The sequence below is a fragment of the Triticum aestivum genome, chromosome 7B (genome assembly GCF_018294505.1).
Source record: "Triticum aestivum cultivar Chinese Spring chromosome 7B, IWGSC CS RefSeq v2.1, whole genome shotgun sequence".
Classification (NCBI taxonomy): domain Eukaryota; kingdom Viridiplantae; phylum Streptophyta; class Magnoliopsida; order Poales; family Poaceae; genus Triticum; species Triticum aestivum.
Window position 1 is genome coordinate 6562850 of NC_057813.1, and position 13900 is coordinate 6576749.

General features: G+C 43.7%; 1 protein-coding gene across 1 annotated transcript; it reads left to right on the top strand.

The window, feature by feature from the left end:
- Positions 1 to 9428: 9428 nt before the first annotated feature.
- Positions 9429 to 13139, top strand: LOC123160945 (protein CHAPERONE-LIKE PROTEIN OF POR1, chloroplastic). Its single transcript, XM_044578798.1, has 5 exons — positions 9429 to 9605; positions 9708 to 9844; positions 11667 to 12049; positions 12497 to 12573; positions 12668 to 13139. The coding sequence occupies exons 1-5, from the start codon at positions 9466 to 9468 to the stop codon at positions 12819 to 12821; spliced, it is 891 nt and encodes a 296-aa protein (XP_044434733.1). The 5' UTR covers positions 9429 to 9465; the 3' UTR covers positions 12822 to 13139.
- The last annotated feature ends 761 nt before the right edge of the window (positions 13140 to 13900 follow it).

The following is a 13900-nucleotide window of genomic DNA, read 5'->3' on the forward strand; positions in this document are numbered from 1 at the left end:
GTTGAGTATAGCATAGAGGAGGATGGGTCCGATCACATTCACTTAGCAGAAAATGCAACTTGAAGAAATAGCCATAAGTGAATGCTGTAGAGGACATAAACCCATATATATATATATATATATATATATAGATATATATATATATATATATATAGATATATATATATATAGATATAGATATATATATAGCCAATGAAGAAAAACGACGGAAACAGTGAAGATTTTGCAAAGTTGAAGAATTTGAAAAACTGAAGAATTTCAAAACTGAGGAATTTCAAAATTGAAGATTTTCAACTTTGGTGGTGGCGTGACCCACCGTATAAGAATGATGATTTCAGACACCGCATACAATTGTCGTAGGGTTCTGAGAATCAAATTCTTCATTAATTTCTTCACACTTAGAGTGTTATTCTTCATTGATTGAAGAAAAACGTTTCTTCATGTGTTGCACATCTAAGTCATCAATTTTTGCACAAGTGTTAGGATGAGTGTCCTCTTTCAAAGAACATTCGAAGATTCTAGGATATTTAGCTCACACCGCAACTTGCTAAATCTCTTCTCATCCAAGGGCTTTGTGAAGATATCAGCCAGTTGTTCTTCAGTCTTCACGTGCTCGATGGAGATGTCGCCCTTCAACACATGATCACGAAGAAAATGATGACGAATCTGAATGTGCTTTGTCTTCGAGTGCTGAACTGGGTTGTGAGCAATCTTGATGGCACTCTCATTGTCACAGAGGGAGAGGCACATTCTTCACGTTGACGCCATAGTCCTTGAGGGTTTGCTTCATCCATAGCAGTTGAGCACAACAAGAACCAGCAGCAATGTACTCAGCTTCTGCAGTAGACAGTGATACGCAGTTCTGTTTCTTCGAGGACCAACAGACCAAAAATCGTCCGAGGAAATGACAAGTACCAGATGTTGACTTGCGGTCCACACGATCACCAACATAGTCAGAGTCAGAATATCCAATGAGATCAAAAGTAGAGCCCTTGGGGTACCATAATCCTAGTGTTGGTGTGTGAGCTAGATATCGAAGAATATGCTTCACAGCCTTATGGTGTGATTCCTTTGGTGTAGCTTGAAATCGGGCACACATGCAAACACTAAGCATTATATCTGGCCTAGATGCACATAAGTACAATAAAGAACCAATCATGGAGCGGTATACCTTGTGATCGAAGTCAATACCATTTTCATCAGTGCATAGATGGCCATTTGTGGGCATAGGAATTTTGACGCCTTTGCAATCTTGCATGCCGAATTTCCTTAGAACATCCTTGAGGTATTTCTCCTGAGATATGAATATGCCATTGTGCTGTTGACAAATTTGAAGACCTAAGAAGAATTTCAACTCTCCCATCATAGACATTTGATATTCTTCACTCATCATATAGGCAAATTCATCACTATAACGTTGGTCAGTACAGCCAAAGATAATATCATCAACGTATATTTGGCACACAAATAGTTCACCATCATAAGATTTAGTAAAGAGAGTAGGGTCGAGTGAACCGGGTGTGAAGCCATTCTTCACGAAGAATTCCTTCAAAGTATCATACCATGACCGAGGGGCCTGCTTGAGGCCATAGAGGGCCTTGTTGAGTCTGAAGAATTTTTCAGGATTCTTTGGATCTTCAAAACTTGGGGGTTGAGCAACATATACTTCTTCCTCAAGCTTACCATTGAGGAATGCATTTTTCACATCCATTTGATATAAAGTGATATTATGATGGTTAGCATAAGCAAGTAATATGCGAATAGCCTCAAGTCTAGCAACAGGTGCAAAAGTTTCATCGAAATCAATTCCTTCAACCTGTGTGTAGCCTTGAGCTACAAGTCGTGCCTTATTCCTCAGCACAAGGCCATTTTCATCTTGCTTGTTGCGATAGATCCACTTTGTGCCAATGATATTATGCTTGCGAGGATCTGGACGTTTGACCAGTTCCCAAACATTGTTGAGCTCGAACCGATGTAATTCTTCTTGAATGGCCTGAATCCACTCAGGCTCCAGAAATGCTTCTTCTACCTTAGTGGGCTCTGTGATAGAGACAAAAGCATAGTGCCCACAAAAGTTAGATAAATGTGAAGCTTTTGAGCGTGTGAGAGGACCTGGTGCTCGAATGTCATCGATGATCTTTTCCACTTGCACTTCTTTTGCAATGCGAGGATGAGCTGGTTGTCGTCAAGGAATTTGATCAGCATTTTCTTCAGCACCATTTTCTTCAGCATTTTCATCAGGTGCACCAGCTCGATTTTCTTCATGTTCTGGAATGAATTCTGCAGTAGATTCTTCGGTAGGAATGACATCCTCAGTAGCCTTGAACTTGATAGAATCCTCAGGTGCTGGTTCATCTATCACAGAAGGGAGGTGCTCTCTTTGCGAGCCATTAGTTTCATCGAACCGCACATCTACAGTTTCAACAACCTTGTGAAGAACGTTGTTGAAGACTCTGTAGGTGTGCGAGTCCTTTTTGTAACCAAGCATAAAACCTTCATGTGCTTTCGTTGCAAATTTAGCATTGTGATGAGGATCTCTAATCCAACATTTTGCACCGAAGACTTTGAAATAACTCACATTGGCTTTCTTGTCAGTGAGGAGTTCATAGGCAGTCTTCTTGAAGAATTTGTGAAGATATACCCGATTGATGACGTGGCACGCAGTATCAATTGCCTCAATCCAGAAACGATGAGGCGTCTTGTATTCATCAAGCATAGTGCGAGCCATTTCAGCGAGGGTTCTGTTCTTGCACTCCACGACGCCATTCTGCTGAGGAGTATAAGGAGCAGATAACTGATGAGTAATACCAAGTTCATCAAGATACCATCAAGACCGGAATTCTTGAACTCGGTCCCATTGTCAGTTCTGATGTGCTTGATCTTCACACCAAAGTTGGTTGAAGCCCTCGAGGAAAATCGTTTGAAGATTTCCTGCACTTCATGTTTGTAAGTGACAATGTGTACCCATGTGTAACGAGAATAGTCATAAACAACAACAAAGCCATATAGAGATGCATCATTTGAAACAGCAGAATAATGATTAGGACCAAAGAGATCCATGTGAAGTAATTCAAATGGACGAGTAGTGGTCATGATAGTCTTCGCTGGATGCTTGGCCTTTGTCATCTTTCCAGCTTCACGAGCTCCGCATAAGTGATCCTTGAGGAATTTGACGTTCTCATGCCAATGACATGCTTCTTCTTCGCAAGCGTGTTCAGATTCCTCATGCCAGCATGACCAAGTCGTCGATGCCATAGCCAGCCTTCTAAAGCTTTTGCAAGTAAGCACACAGCTGGTTGTGGTCCTGTAGAGAAATCAATAATATACAGATCTCCTCTCCTAAAGCCTTCGAAGACTTTGGAATGGTCAGCTTCCATGATCACAACACAACGATACTTGCCAAAGACAACAACTATATCAAGATCACAAAGCATTGAGATAGACATGAGGTTGTATCCTAAGGACTCAACAAGCATGACTTTGTCCATGTGTCGATCCTTTGAGATCGCAACCTTATCTAGACCCAATACCTGACTTTTGCCTTTGTCAGCGAAGATGATATGCTTCAGATGTGATGGTGATAAAGGATCATCCATCAATAGATTCTTGTCACCCGTCATGTGATTTGTACATCCACTATCGAGGACCCACTCGTTTGCTTTGGGCTGATCATCCTGCAGATGAATTAGTGCATCTTACGAACTCATATACTTCATCAGTGAAGAATATGACGTCAAATTCATTAGTTCAATTTCATCAAAGAGTAAAAACAGATATAGCAGTATGAGGACGTGTGAAATGAAAGTTCATTTCATCATGATTTGCCTGCGTCCTTTCAGGCATTTTTGTCAGGCCCCCAGCAAATTCTTCAGATATTAAAGCACGTCTGGAGACCTGACCCTGCAGAAGAAGTTAGTTCTTTTTCTTCACCACCCACATCTGAAGGGGTGGCAAACAATTCATCATTCTGCGAGCACCATATGAGAAAGGTGGCATAGAAGCTAGTCCACTTCGTTTCACATAAGAGGGGTTAGGGTAAGCATATGAATAAGAAGAGAAATTCTTCAAGGACTTATGAACATAATGATTTGAAGAATAATGTGCATATTCATAGCCTTAGCTCTGCCCTGAGTTGTTAGCACGATGATAATCATATGAGGACTTTGATCCATTTGAGGAATTTGATCCATGTGAAGAATTTGGTCCGTATGAAGAGTTTGATCTGGGGTTCCTATTCTTCACAGGTGGTGTCATGAGGACATTCACCTGAAGACTTTCAAGGCACTTCTTGGGAACCCAGATTTTCTTCATAGGAGAACCGTTCCTGCAGTTAGTGCCAACATATCTAGCAAATACTTCACCATTCTGATTTTTGAACAGTTTATAGTTGGAGTCAAATGACTCATCAGAAGAATGAGGAGATTCACATGTAAAGCCAGATAAGTTAGATGGATCAACTGGAGGTCCCTTTGCAGCAACCCATGAGGTTTTGGGGTACTGCTCAGGCTTCCAATATGTTCCATCGGCATTGAGTTTCCTCTCAAAGGCAATACCCTCTTTCCTAGGGTTTCTGTTGAGGATCTGCTTTTTAAGCACATCACAAAGAATCTGATGCCCTTTGAGGCTTTCGTACATGCTTGTTGTGTACAATTCCTTCAGCCCTGCATCATTAGTAGTACTAGCAATGTCCTCAGATGAGGAATTAGTGATAGCAGAGGCAGGTGAAGAATTTGTAACAATTGAAGCATTTGAACATTCAGGTGAAGAATTAGCAGATTCACGTTCAATGCACCTTAAGCATGGAGGAACAAATTCTTCCTGAGAAGCGCTGATTTGTTGAGCTAGCAATGAATCGCGCTCCTTCTGAAGATCTTCATAACTCACTCTTAGCTTCTCAAGATCTGGCTTTCTTTGAAGGAATTCATAAGAAAGCTTCTCGTGATCAGATAAGAGAGTTTTATGATGACTTTGAATGTTGTCAAACTTAGACTGAAGTCTCTGAAGATTTTCAGTTAAGTCTTTAGTGCGGTCCATTTCATCACCCAACATATCATCACTTTTGTCTAGCATGTTTTGAAGTTTCTCAATGGCCTTTTGTTGTTTCACAGCAATCTTAGCAAGTTTAGAGTAGCTAGGCTTAAGATTTTCATCAGATTCATCCTCACTAGATTCAGAGGAGGGGTATTTTGTTACCTTGGCACCCTTTGCCATGAAGCAATAGGTGGGAGCATAGTCATCATTGTATTTGTCAGCCTTGTTGGTGAGGTCAATTTCTTCAGAGTTGAAGGTGGACTTGCTGACGAATGCAGTAGCGAGAGCCAGACTCGCCACACCAGACTCGGACTCCTCAGATGCCTCCTCTTCCTCATGTTCCTCAGATTCAGCTTCAGAGTCCATTTCCTTCCGAATGAATGCCCGAGCCTTCTTGGAGCTGCTCTTCTTGTGAGATGAAGACTTCGAGGATTTTGATGATGAAGATTTTGAAGATTTCTTCTTCTTCTTAGCGTCATCAGAACTGTAATCCTTGTATTTCTTCTTCTTTAATTCCTTTTCCCACTGAGGACAATCTTGAATATAGTGACCAGGTTTCTTGCATTTGTGGCAAAGTCTTCTCTTATAGTCACTTGATGAGGAATCACTGCTCCTTGAGGATTTTCCAAAGTGACCACTTCTTGAGAACTTCTGGAACTTCTTCAAGAGCAGTGCTAGCTCCTGGCTCAATTCTTCAGGATCACCAAGGCTACTAACAGAATCTTCACATTCAGATTCAGACACAGCCTTGGCCTTCAGGGCACGTGTTTTGCCATAGCTTGAACCATAGAGATCTCTCTTTTCAGCAAGCTGGAACTCATGAGTATTTAGCCTCTCGAGGATATCAACGGGATCCAGTGACTTGTAGTCAGCACGTTCTTGTATCATCAGTGCCAGAGTATCAAATGAAGAATCTAGCGATCTCAGCAATTTCTTCACCACCTCATGGTCGGTGATGTCAGTGGCGCCAAGCGCTTGAAGTTCATTTGAGATGTTGGTCAGGCGATCGAAGGTTTGCTGAACATTTTCGTTGTCGAGTCTTTTGAAGCGGTTGAAGAGATTGCGAAGAACGTCAACACGAGAGTCACGTTGAGTTGAGACTCCTTCATTACTTTGGAGAGCCTATCCCAGATAAGCTTAGCAGTTTCCAAAGCACTCACTCTTCCATACTGTCCTTTGCTTAGATGGCCACATATGATATTCTTCGCTTGAGAATCGAGTTGCTTGAATCTCTTCACATTAGCAGCATTCAGGGAAGGTGTGACCGAGGGAACACCATTTTCCACAACGTACCAGAGATCGTTGCCAATTGCTTCAAGATGCATTCACATCTTATTCTTCCAGTAGGGGTAGTCCGTGCCATCGAAGGTAGGACACCCAGCGGAGACCTTGATCATACCTGCGGTCGACATAACTAGAACTCCAGGTGGTTAAACCAAAATCACACAGAACAAGGGAGTACCTTGCTTTGATACCAATTGAAAGTGCGTTATATCGACTAGAGGGGGGTGAATAGGCGATTTTTATGAATTCTTCACTGAGGAATTTGCCAGTGAGGAAATTCCTTAGCGAAGAACTACTAGCAGCGGAATAAGTACTCAGAAGTAAGCATAACAGAATACAGGCATAGTCATCATGATGAAATGAAGGCACGCACAGAGTACAGAAAGCGTAAGCACAGGATAAAACAAGATGAAGACAAACAGACTGAAGAAATTGAACTGATGAAATTGAGAAAGTCTTCAGTCAAAGTCTTCAAAACACAGATATGAACAATCACACAACACAGTAATGAGAAAATGAAAGAGTTGAGGGAATAGAACCAGTAAGGTTGGTGAAGACAATGATTTGTTAGACCAGTTCCAACTGCTGTCTCAGTTGTACGTCTGGTTGGAGCGGCTGAGTATTTAAACTCGAGGACACACATTCCCGGACACCCAGTCGCTGAGCACGCAGCTCAGGACACCAAGTCCTCACCGTATTCTCCTTGAACTAAGGTCACACAGACCTCGTCCAATCACTCGTGGTAAGTCTTCAGGCGACTTCCAAACCTTCACAGACTTGGTCACTCGGTGATCCACAATTCCTCTTGGATGCTCTAGACCATGACGCCTAACCGTCTGGAAGAAGCACAGTCTTCAAAGGTAACAAGCGTCGGATCCACGCAGGATCAATCTCTTCAGTGATGCTCAATCACTTTGGGTTTGTAGGTGTTTGGGTTTGGGTTTTTTCCTCACTCGATGATTTTCGCTCAAAGTCCTCGGAGGATGGGGTGCTCTCAAATGACAAGTGTCAGTTTCTCTCGGAGCAGCCAACCAGCTAGTGGTTGTAGGGGGCGGCTATTTATAGCCTAGGGAGCAGCCCAACATGATAAGACATAAATGCCCTTGTTTGATATGACCGTTAGGTGGATAAGATATTTTGGTACAGCTGGCGCGCAACACAACAAATGGTCGGAAATTTGACTCTCAAATTCCTCAGGGCTATCATGTTCCTCACTGTGTAGGCAATCTGCACTGGCGAATTCCTAACTCCTCAGTCAGAACAAATTCCTCAGCGACCAGAAGAACTTCGTCTCTGTCACTGAAGAAATTGACTGAACTGTATGAGATTTCCAAAGGCTTCACTCGAGGGGATTGGTAGGTGTAGGATTTTGAGTTGAGCATCACATGAAAATTTTTCCTTAGTATTTCCTCGAGCCCCTTTAACAGTACAATATTTCCTATGACTCAAGAAAGAGAAAAACAAAACTATGAAAATGAAAGTCTTCAAGCTTTATATTCCTCGCATGAATATCAAGTCTTCACGAACACACCAATTTCTTCACTTTCAAAGTCTTCATGAAAGTCTTCAGGAATACCAAAATCTTCAGTCGAAGATATTCATTTTTAGGGGTCGACTTTCTCTGTAAATATCAAACTCCTCATAGACTTATAGACCTATGTACACTCATAAACATATTAGTCCCTTAACCTATAAGTCTTCAATACACCAAAATCACTAAGGCGTACTAGATGCACTTACAGACATGCTACATCTTTAACTTCTTCCGGTAGTTGACGTAGCAGATTAAGGGCACTAGGACTGTCGTACGACAGAAAGCTGAGAGAGGGGAGCTAGCGGGGCGCAACAGTCAGCAAAGGCCTTATTTCCGCGAGAATGAGGAAGGTGAGTATGAGGACGGCGGATGGCTGCGTTGCATGCAAGGGATTCTGAGGTGGGGAAAAGAAATTTGGGGTGGGGAGGGGATTTGGCAATTTCACACTAACCACCCCTTGCAAGTCTCACTGAATCACAACTACTCCCTCCGTTCCGAATTACTTGTCGAACGAATGGATGTATCTAGATATATTTTAGTTCTAGATACATCCTTTTCAGCGACGAGTAATTTGGAACGGAGGGAGTACCTAGCTACGTGGAATGGTCAAACGTGGCTCATACGAGAGTTGTATGTGCAATAGTGATCGTAACGTCGTCTTCTGTTATTTTATTGAGCGTATGCTTTAGTACAAGGACTGTTTTGTGCTTCAGACTCGACTTCAGTGACCGTCGGTATATATTTTTGATTTATTATTTGAGTCAATTTTTTAAGATGAGTTATTTTCTGAGTCAACTTGGTTTTTTTTGGACAATCACGCGAAGCTTTATTTATCCTGAAATAATGTTTACAGGCACAAAATCGAGATTACGAGGGTGTCCTAACCAAACATGACGGCCCACCCTAGCTTTAAAACATGCTTCGCTAGATTGTGAGACTCAAAGTTCGAGCTCCTATACTCATGAACAAAATTGCACTCTACAAACCTTGTCGCATGGTCTGTTATTTCATGTAGAACTGCACCATAACCAGCCGGGTTTTGCTCCTTCATATCCTCAATCACCACTTTGCAATCCGATGCAATGTGTATTCTCTGCAAATTCAGATCTTCGGCCAGGGCTAGAGCCTCCCGAATTGCAAGGGCTTCTAGTGCAGCCTGTGCAGGTGGATCGTAAATACCCCTCACAAGTATGGCCGAAGCCCCTAGGAACTTTCCATCCTGGTCTCTGCATAATGTCGCTGCAGCTCCCCTCCTTCTGTTCTGTGAGACTGCACCATCTACGTTTTTGAGTCAACTTGGTGGGGATGCCGTGATGGCCCGCCAGTCGGCGGCGGACGAGACTTGCCTGTTCCCCCCGTGTGTGCCCATCCATGCTTCCGCGTGTGTGGCTTGATTTGATTGGAAGAAAATAAGACCCGGCCCCACCCCCTTAAAATTAGGGGGAAAGATGATTAGATTAGAAATAGAAAAGAAAAAAGATAGCCGTAGGATGAAGTGGGAGCACGGATGGGAGCATACGAGGGAGCAGGCAAGCCCGATCGGTCGGCGGCAGCCCACAAGGTGAGACCGGCCTGGCCCGTGAAGTAACACGGCAACCCACCACCTACGTCGTCGTATGTGTCTCAAAAAAAAAGACCCTACGTCGACGTCTCCGCCTTGCTCTATCCATCCGTCGGCGATGCAGGCCGCCGTCGCCTTGAGCCAGAGCCAGGCGTCCCTTCTCGTCCGGCGGCTCCCAAGGCCTTACTGCTACGCGTACGTATCTGCCACTCGATTCCTCTCGCCTCAATTCCATGGCTCCATCTTTTGCCTTTCTGACCCCTGCATCTGCATGCGGTTGGTGGAGGAATTCCGCAGCGGCGGGCCGGAGCCGGATGATGGCGTGCTGCTGCTACGACGACGAGGCGTGTCGCTCCCGCTCCCGCGGCTGCGGCTGCGGCGCGCCTGTTGCTCCGCGAGCCTACCCGTCGGTACCGGCGCCGGCGCCGGCAGTGGTAACAATCCTCCCCCCCTTGCTCCACCTCATGCTGGTTTACCATGTTTGTGTTACTTTACCCGTGGCAAGGTAACAAGCCCCCCCTGTCCGATTGCTTTGGAAGCTAGGCTGGAGAGGGTACCTTTGCAGATTTACCCCCTTCAGGCAAGGGCAAACTTTTCAGATCGGATTATAAAAGTTTTGGCAGTGCCAAGATAAGGGGAATCAGTTACTAGGCCAAGGCTAAAATTTGAGATAATACTATTAAGGAGCACCTGTATATGCGTCAGTTATTAACTGAAAACAAATTCAGTTTTACTGGAATCCCTCCCCCTCGCAGCCTTCTTCTTTCTCCCACCCGCCCTGCCTAACTGCCTTCTGAATGCGATAATAACATGGTTTGGCTGTACGATATTGTGATGTGTCAGAGGAATCACTTCTTATCACTGTTTCAGTTCATTCGCTAATGCTAGTTATCGGCTTACCGTGGTTAAAAAGAACAATTATGTGTGTTCATACTTCATAGTTCACGCGCGAAAGACATTTGCATTTTTGTGAATGATGGAAAATGATGTGGAAATCAGAATCCTGGCCTTCAGGATAGACGGTATATTGGAATACAGGACTGCGTGCAAGTTTGAATAATGGGACCTAATGGGCAGTCCTTCCCTTACAAATGGTGTATGGCTCCCAAATACGGTGATTTCAGTACTAAAACAAGTAGTAGAAGCAATTCGTGCAAGCGGCAGTACCAAGGGCGGTTGATGCAATAGGAAGTCACTTCCATGTTTGCTGTATTAATTTACAGTACTGGTGAGTCTTGGCTTGGAAGTTGCCATGCTGCTCTTAATTGTTTGCGGTATGTGTTCTTGACCTGCGTATTTGGAATCAAATGTCATTAACCAGACGACTTTTCTTATTTGTAAGGAAGGTTTGGGAGAATCAAATAGTACCTTTTGCCATTTTGTTTGTGAGATAAATAAAAGTGTCATAGAAACAAGCAGTCCTGTCCGGTGAAATTAATCAACACATATTCCCTGTCTGTATTGGGCATAAACCAGCCATATCTGCTTAATTCGGTCCTTGCTATGTATCCAGAAACTGGTTGCGCAAAGCTATTGCCTAGCTTCGTTGACCTACCGAGATAAACATAGGTCGATTCTAGGTACGAAACCCGCCTTTCATATTGTGAGACTTTGAGAACAGAGCTGTCGCTCTGTTGATAAGCTGTGCAGGTGCATGTTTGAGTTATCGAGTATCGGACTCCACAGGGCGCTTAGGTTGTTTCTTCTATCAAAAAAAAGATGCCGCCAATGCCAAGGGCTCCTGGCTGGTCTTGTTTTTTTTTAATTACTGTGACTTTGAATATAATTTCCTTTAATTTTGTAATCATTCTGCGTTTCAAGAACCACAGATCGTAAAGTGGATTTGCAAATTATTTTTGTCTTCTAGATTTGTTTATCATTAAAAGGCTGCATACTATAGACCCAAAGTGGTCGGACCCTTCCCCGGACCCTGCTCAAGCGGGAGCTACGTGCACCGGGCTGCCCTAGATTTGTTTATCATTACGTGTTATGTATTGCTGAACCAGTGGTTGAAACAAGAAATTAGATGGTCATTTCATTTATTTAGCTGCAACAGACTCTTGTTGAATTATTATTTGCAAATTTTGCAATTGAAGCCTGCCTTTTGGCCAATTGCTACTGGTAGAGATTGAATTGTCAAAGTATAGCGTAACTTGTCGTGAATGAACCTGGAACTCGTGCCTTTTATCATTTCCTTGGGTGCCGAATACTTTGCTTGCTCACTGCTCTTGTCACTTCATGATTTTTTCTTTGTAGAGCATGTCCCTGTATTCCCAAGACAAAAAACATGGGATCCTTACAAGCTTCTTGGTGTTGACCATGATGCATCTGAAGAAGAGATCAATAGTGCAAGAAACTTCCTCCTTCAACAATACGCTGGGTATGAAGAAAACGAAGAGGCAATTGAAGGTGCCTATGATAAGATAATGATGAAGAGCTACTCACACCGTAAGAAGTCCAAAATCAACCTGAAAAGGAAATTAATTAAGCAAGTTGAAGAATCCCCATCATGGGTTAAGTCACTGCTTGGACACTTTGAGGTGCCATCGATGGATGTTGTGTCAAAAAGATTTGCTCTTTTCGGATTTATTGCTGGGTGGAGCATCGCAACTTCTGCTGAGACTGGACCTACCTTCCAGGTATATATATGCATTTAATGATTCTCACAACTGATTCAATAATCCTTTTTTCCTAAGCATTGAATCTGTTAGAGATTACTTACAGCCTAAGACTGTTGTTTATTTCTCTTGCGGTTGGGGATTGGAACCATTAGGCAGAAAATATCCTTGGTTTGCTGCGTGGACTGTCTATGCATTTCCTACAGAGTGTAATGGAACCCAGCTCAGCTCCGCCGAGCCAAAAGAAAAACACAGAACAGCCGGAGGCGAAGAGTAGAGTATAGCCAAGGGGCTTTCGTCGTCCGTAAAGGACCTAACGGAAGACCGTGCTCCGAAGCGTGCACTTCGAGTTTTGTTTTAAGAACACCTGGCCTACCTATAATAAGATAGATTAAGCCTCCTATTATACCAATTATAGGTCTTGCTGGTTCTAACAATCTTTCTAACATTGATGGTTTTCTCTTGCAGCTTGCACTGGCACTCGTGTCATGCATATACTTTCTCAACGACAAGATGAAAAACCTTGCCAGGGCGTCTGCTACAGGGTTAGTTAGCACCTGCATAGCAACATACGAGTACTCCCTTGGTCGTTATCAGTCGCACACGTATAGGGCTTTTAATCCTCCTCCGTGCTTGCAGGCTTGGACTCTTTGCGGGTGGCTGGATAGTAGGTTCGCTGGTAGTCCCAGTGATCCTTCCGGCATTTATTTTCCCGCGTACTTGGTGTCTGGAGCTCCTTACTTCGCTGGTCGCTTATGTATTTCTATTCTTGGGTTGCACTCTCGTCAAGTGAAATCTGCGACACTTGAAACCGTTGTTGTTTCTGCGAGATTTTCTGTTGCTGACGTCGCAACTTCCTCAGTTCACCCTTTTGACCCGTGGGTATAGAAGATGACCTTTTGACAAACCGAAACTTGGCCCACTGTTGTTCAGATCCCATGAGGTGGTGTTGTTATCTCTAGTCTAAGCGAGCTTATATTGATTAGTATTGTATTGTATTGTTTTGTGGGCGGTTTCTGCAAGCTGCTGCTAGTTCTAGAGTGCTTGGGCATGCTACCGTTGTAATAACTATAATAAACAGTTGCAGATGTGCTTATCGCTTGTTTGTGCTTGTGATTTCACGGGCGGGCATCCACCGTGTGTTTGTTGTGAGATTTGTTCACCTGTGTTGCAGTGCAGTTGCATCAAAATGTTTTTACTCCTGAAGGCGGGCCTTGTCTGGAGGATCGGAAACGGGAGAAAGGTTAATATCCAGCGGGACCGGTGGATTCCTCGTGAGAGTGGTCTGAAACCTGCTAACTTCATTCGTCGGTCCAGATTGCGTTGGGTGAATCAATTGATGCTTGCAGATGGAAGTGGATGGAATTCTGAACTGATTCATCAGCTTTTTTATGGTTTTGATGCGGATGCGATATGTAGCATCAGGATCCCGAATTCGGCTGCGGAGGATACTTTGGCGTGGAATTATGAGAAGTCTGGAGTTTTCACTGTCCGGAGTGCGTATAAGCTGGCGGCCTCACTTCAAGATCAGGCCGAGGGTGCGGCATCGAGTTCTACGAACGCATCCCACAACCGTAGCCAATACCAGAAAAGATCAAAATCTTCGGGTGGAGGACGGCCACCAATACGCTGCCGACCAAGCTGAACAAATGGAAGCGTACTTTGGATATGGATAGTACCTGCAACATTTGTGGTATGGGAGAGGAAAACGAGCACCATGCTATAGTCTCTTGCACCAAGAGCAGAGCCCTAAGAACGGAGATGAGAAAGGCCTGAAACATCCCCAGCGAAACGCTCTTTCAGTTTACTGGGGAGGACTGGTTACAAAATTTATTAGGGCTATGCAATATGGAAACAAGAACAAAAGTATTG

Bases quoted from the DNA above. Each gene is read 5' to 3' on its own strand.
- LOC123160945 (XM_044578798.1), top strand. From the start codon at position 9,466: ATGTGTCTCAAAAAAAAAGACCCTACGTCGACGTCTCCGCCTTGCTCT. The intron at 9,845-11,666 runs GTAACAATCCTC...TTTTCTTTGTAG, and splicing joins CGGCGCCGGCGCCGGCAGTG to AGCATGTCCCTGTATTCCCA. The intron at 12,050-12,496 runs GTATATATATGC...TTTCTCTTGCAG, and splicing joins AGACTGGACCTACCTTCCAG to CTTGCACTGGCACTCGTGTC.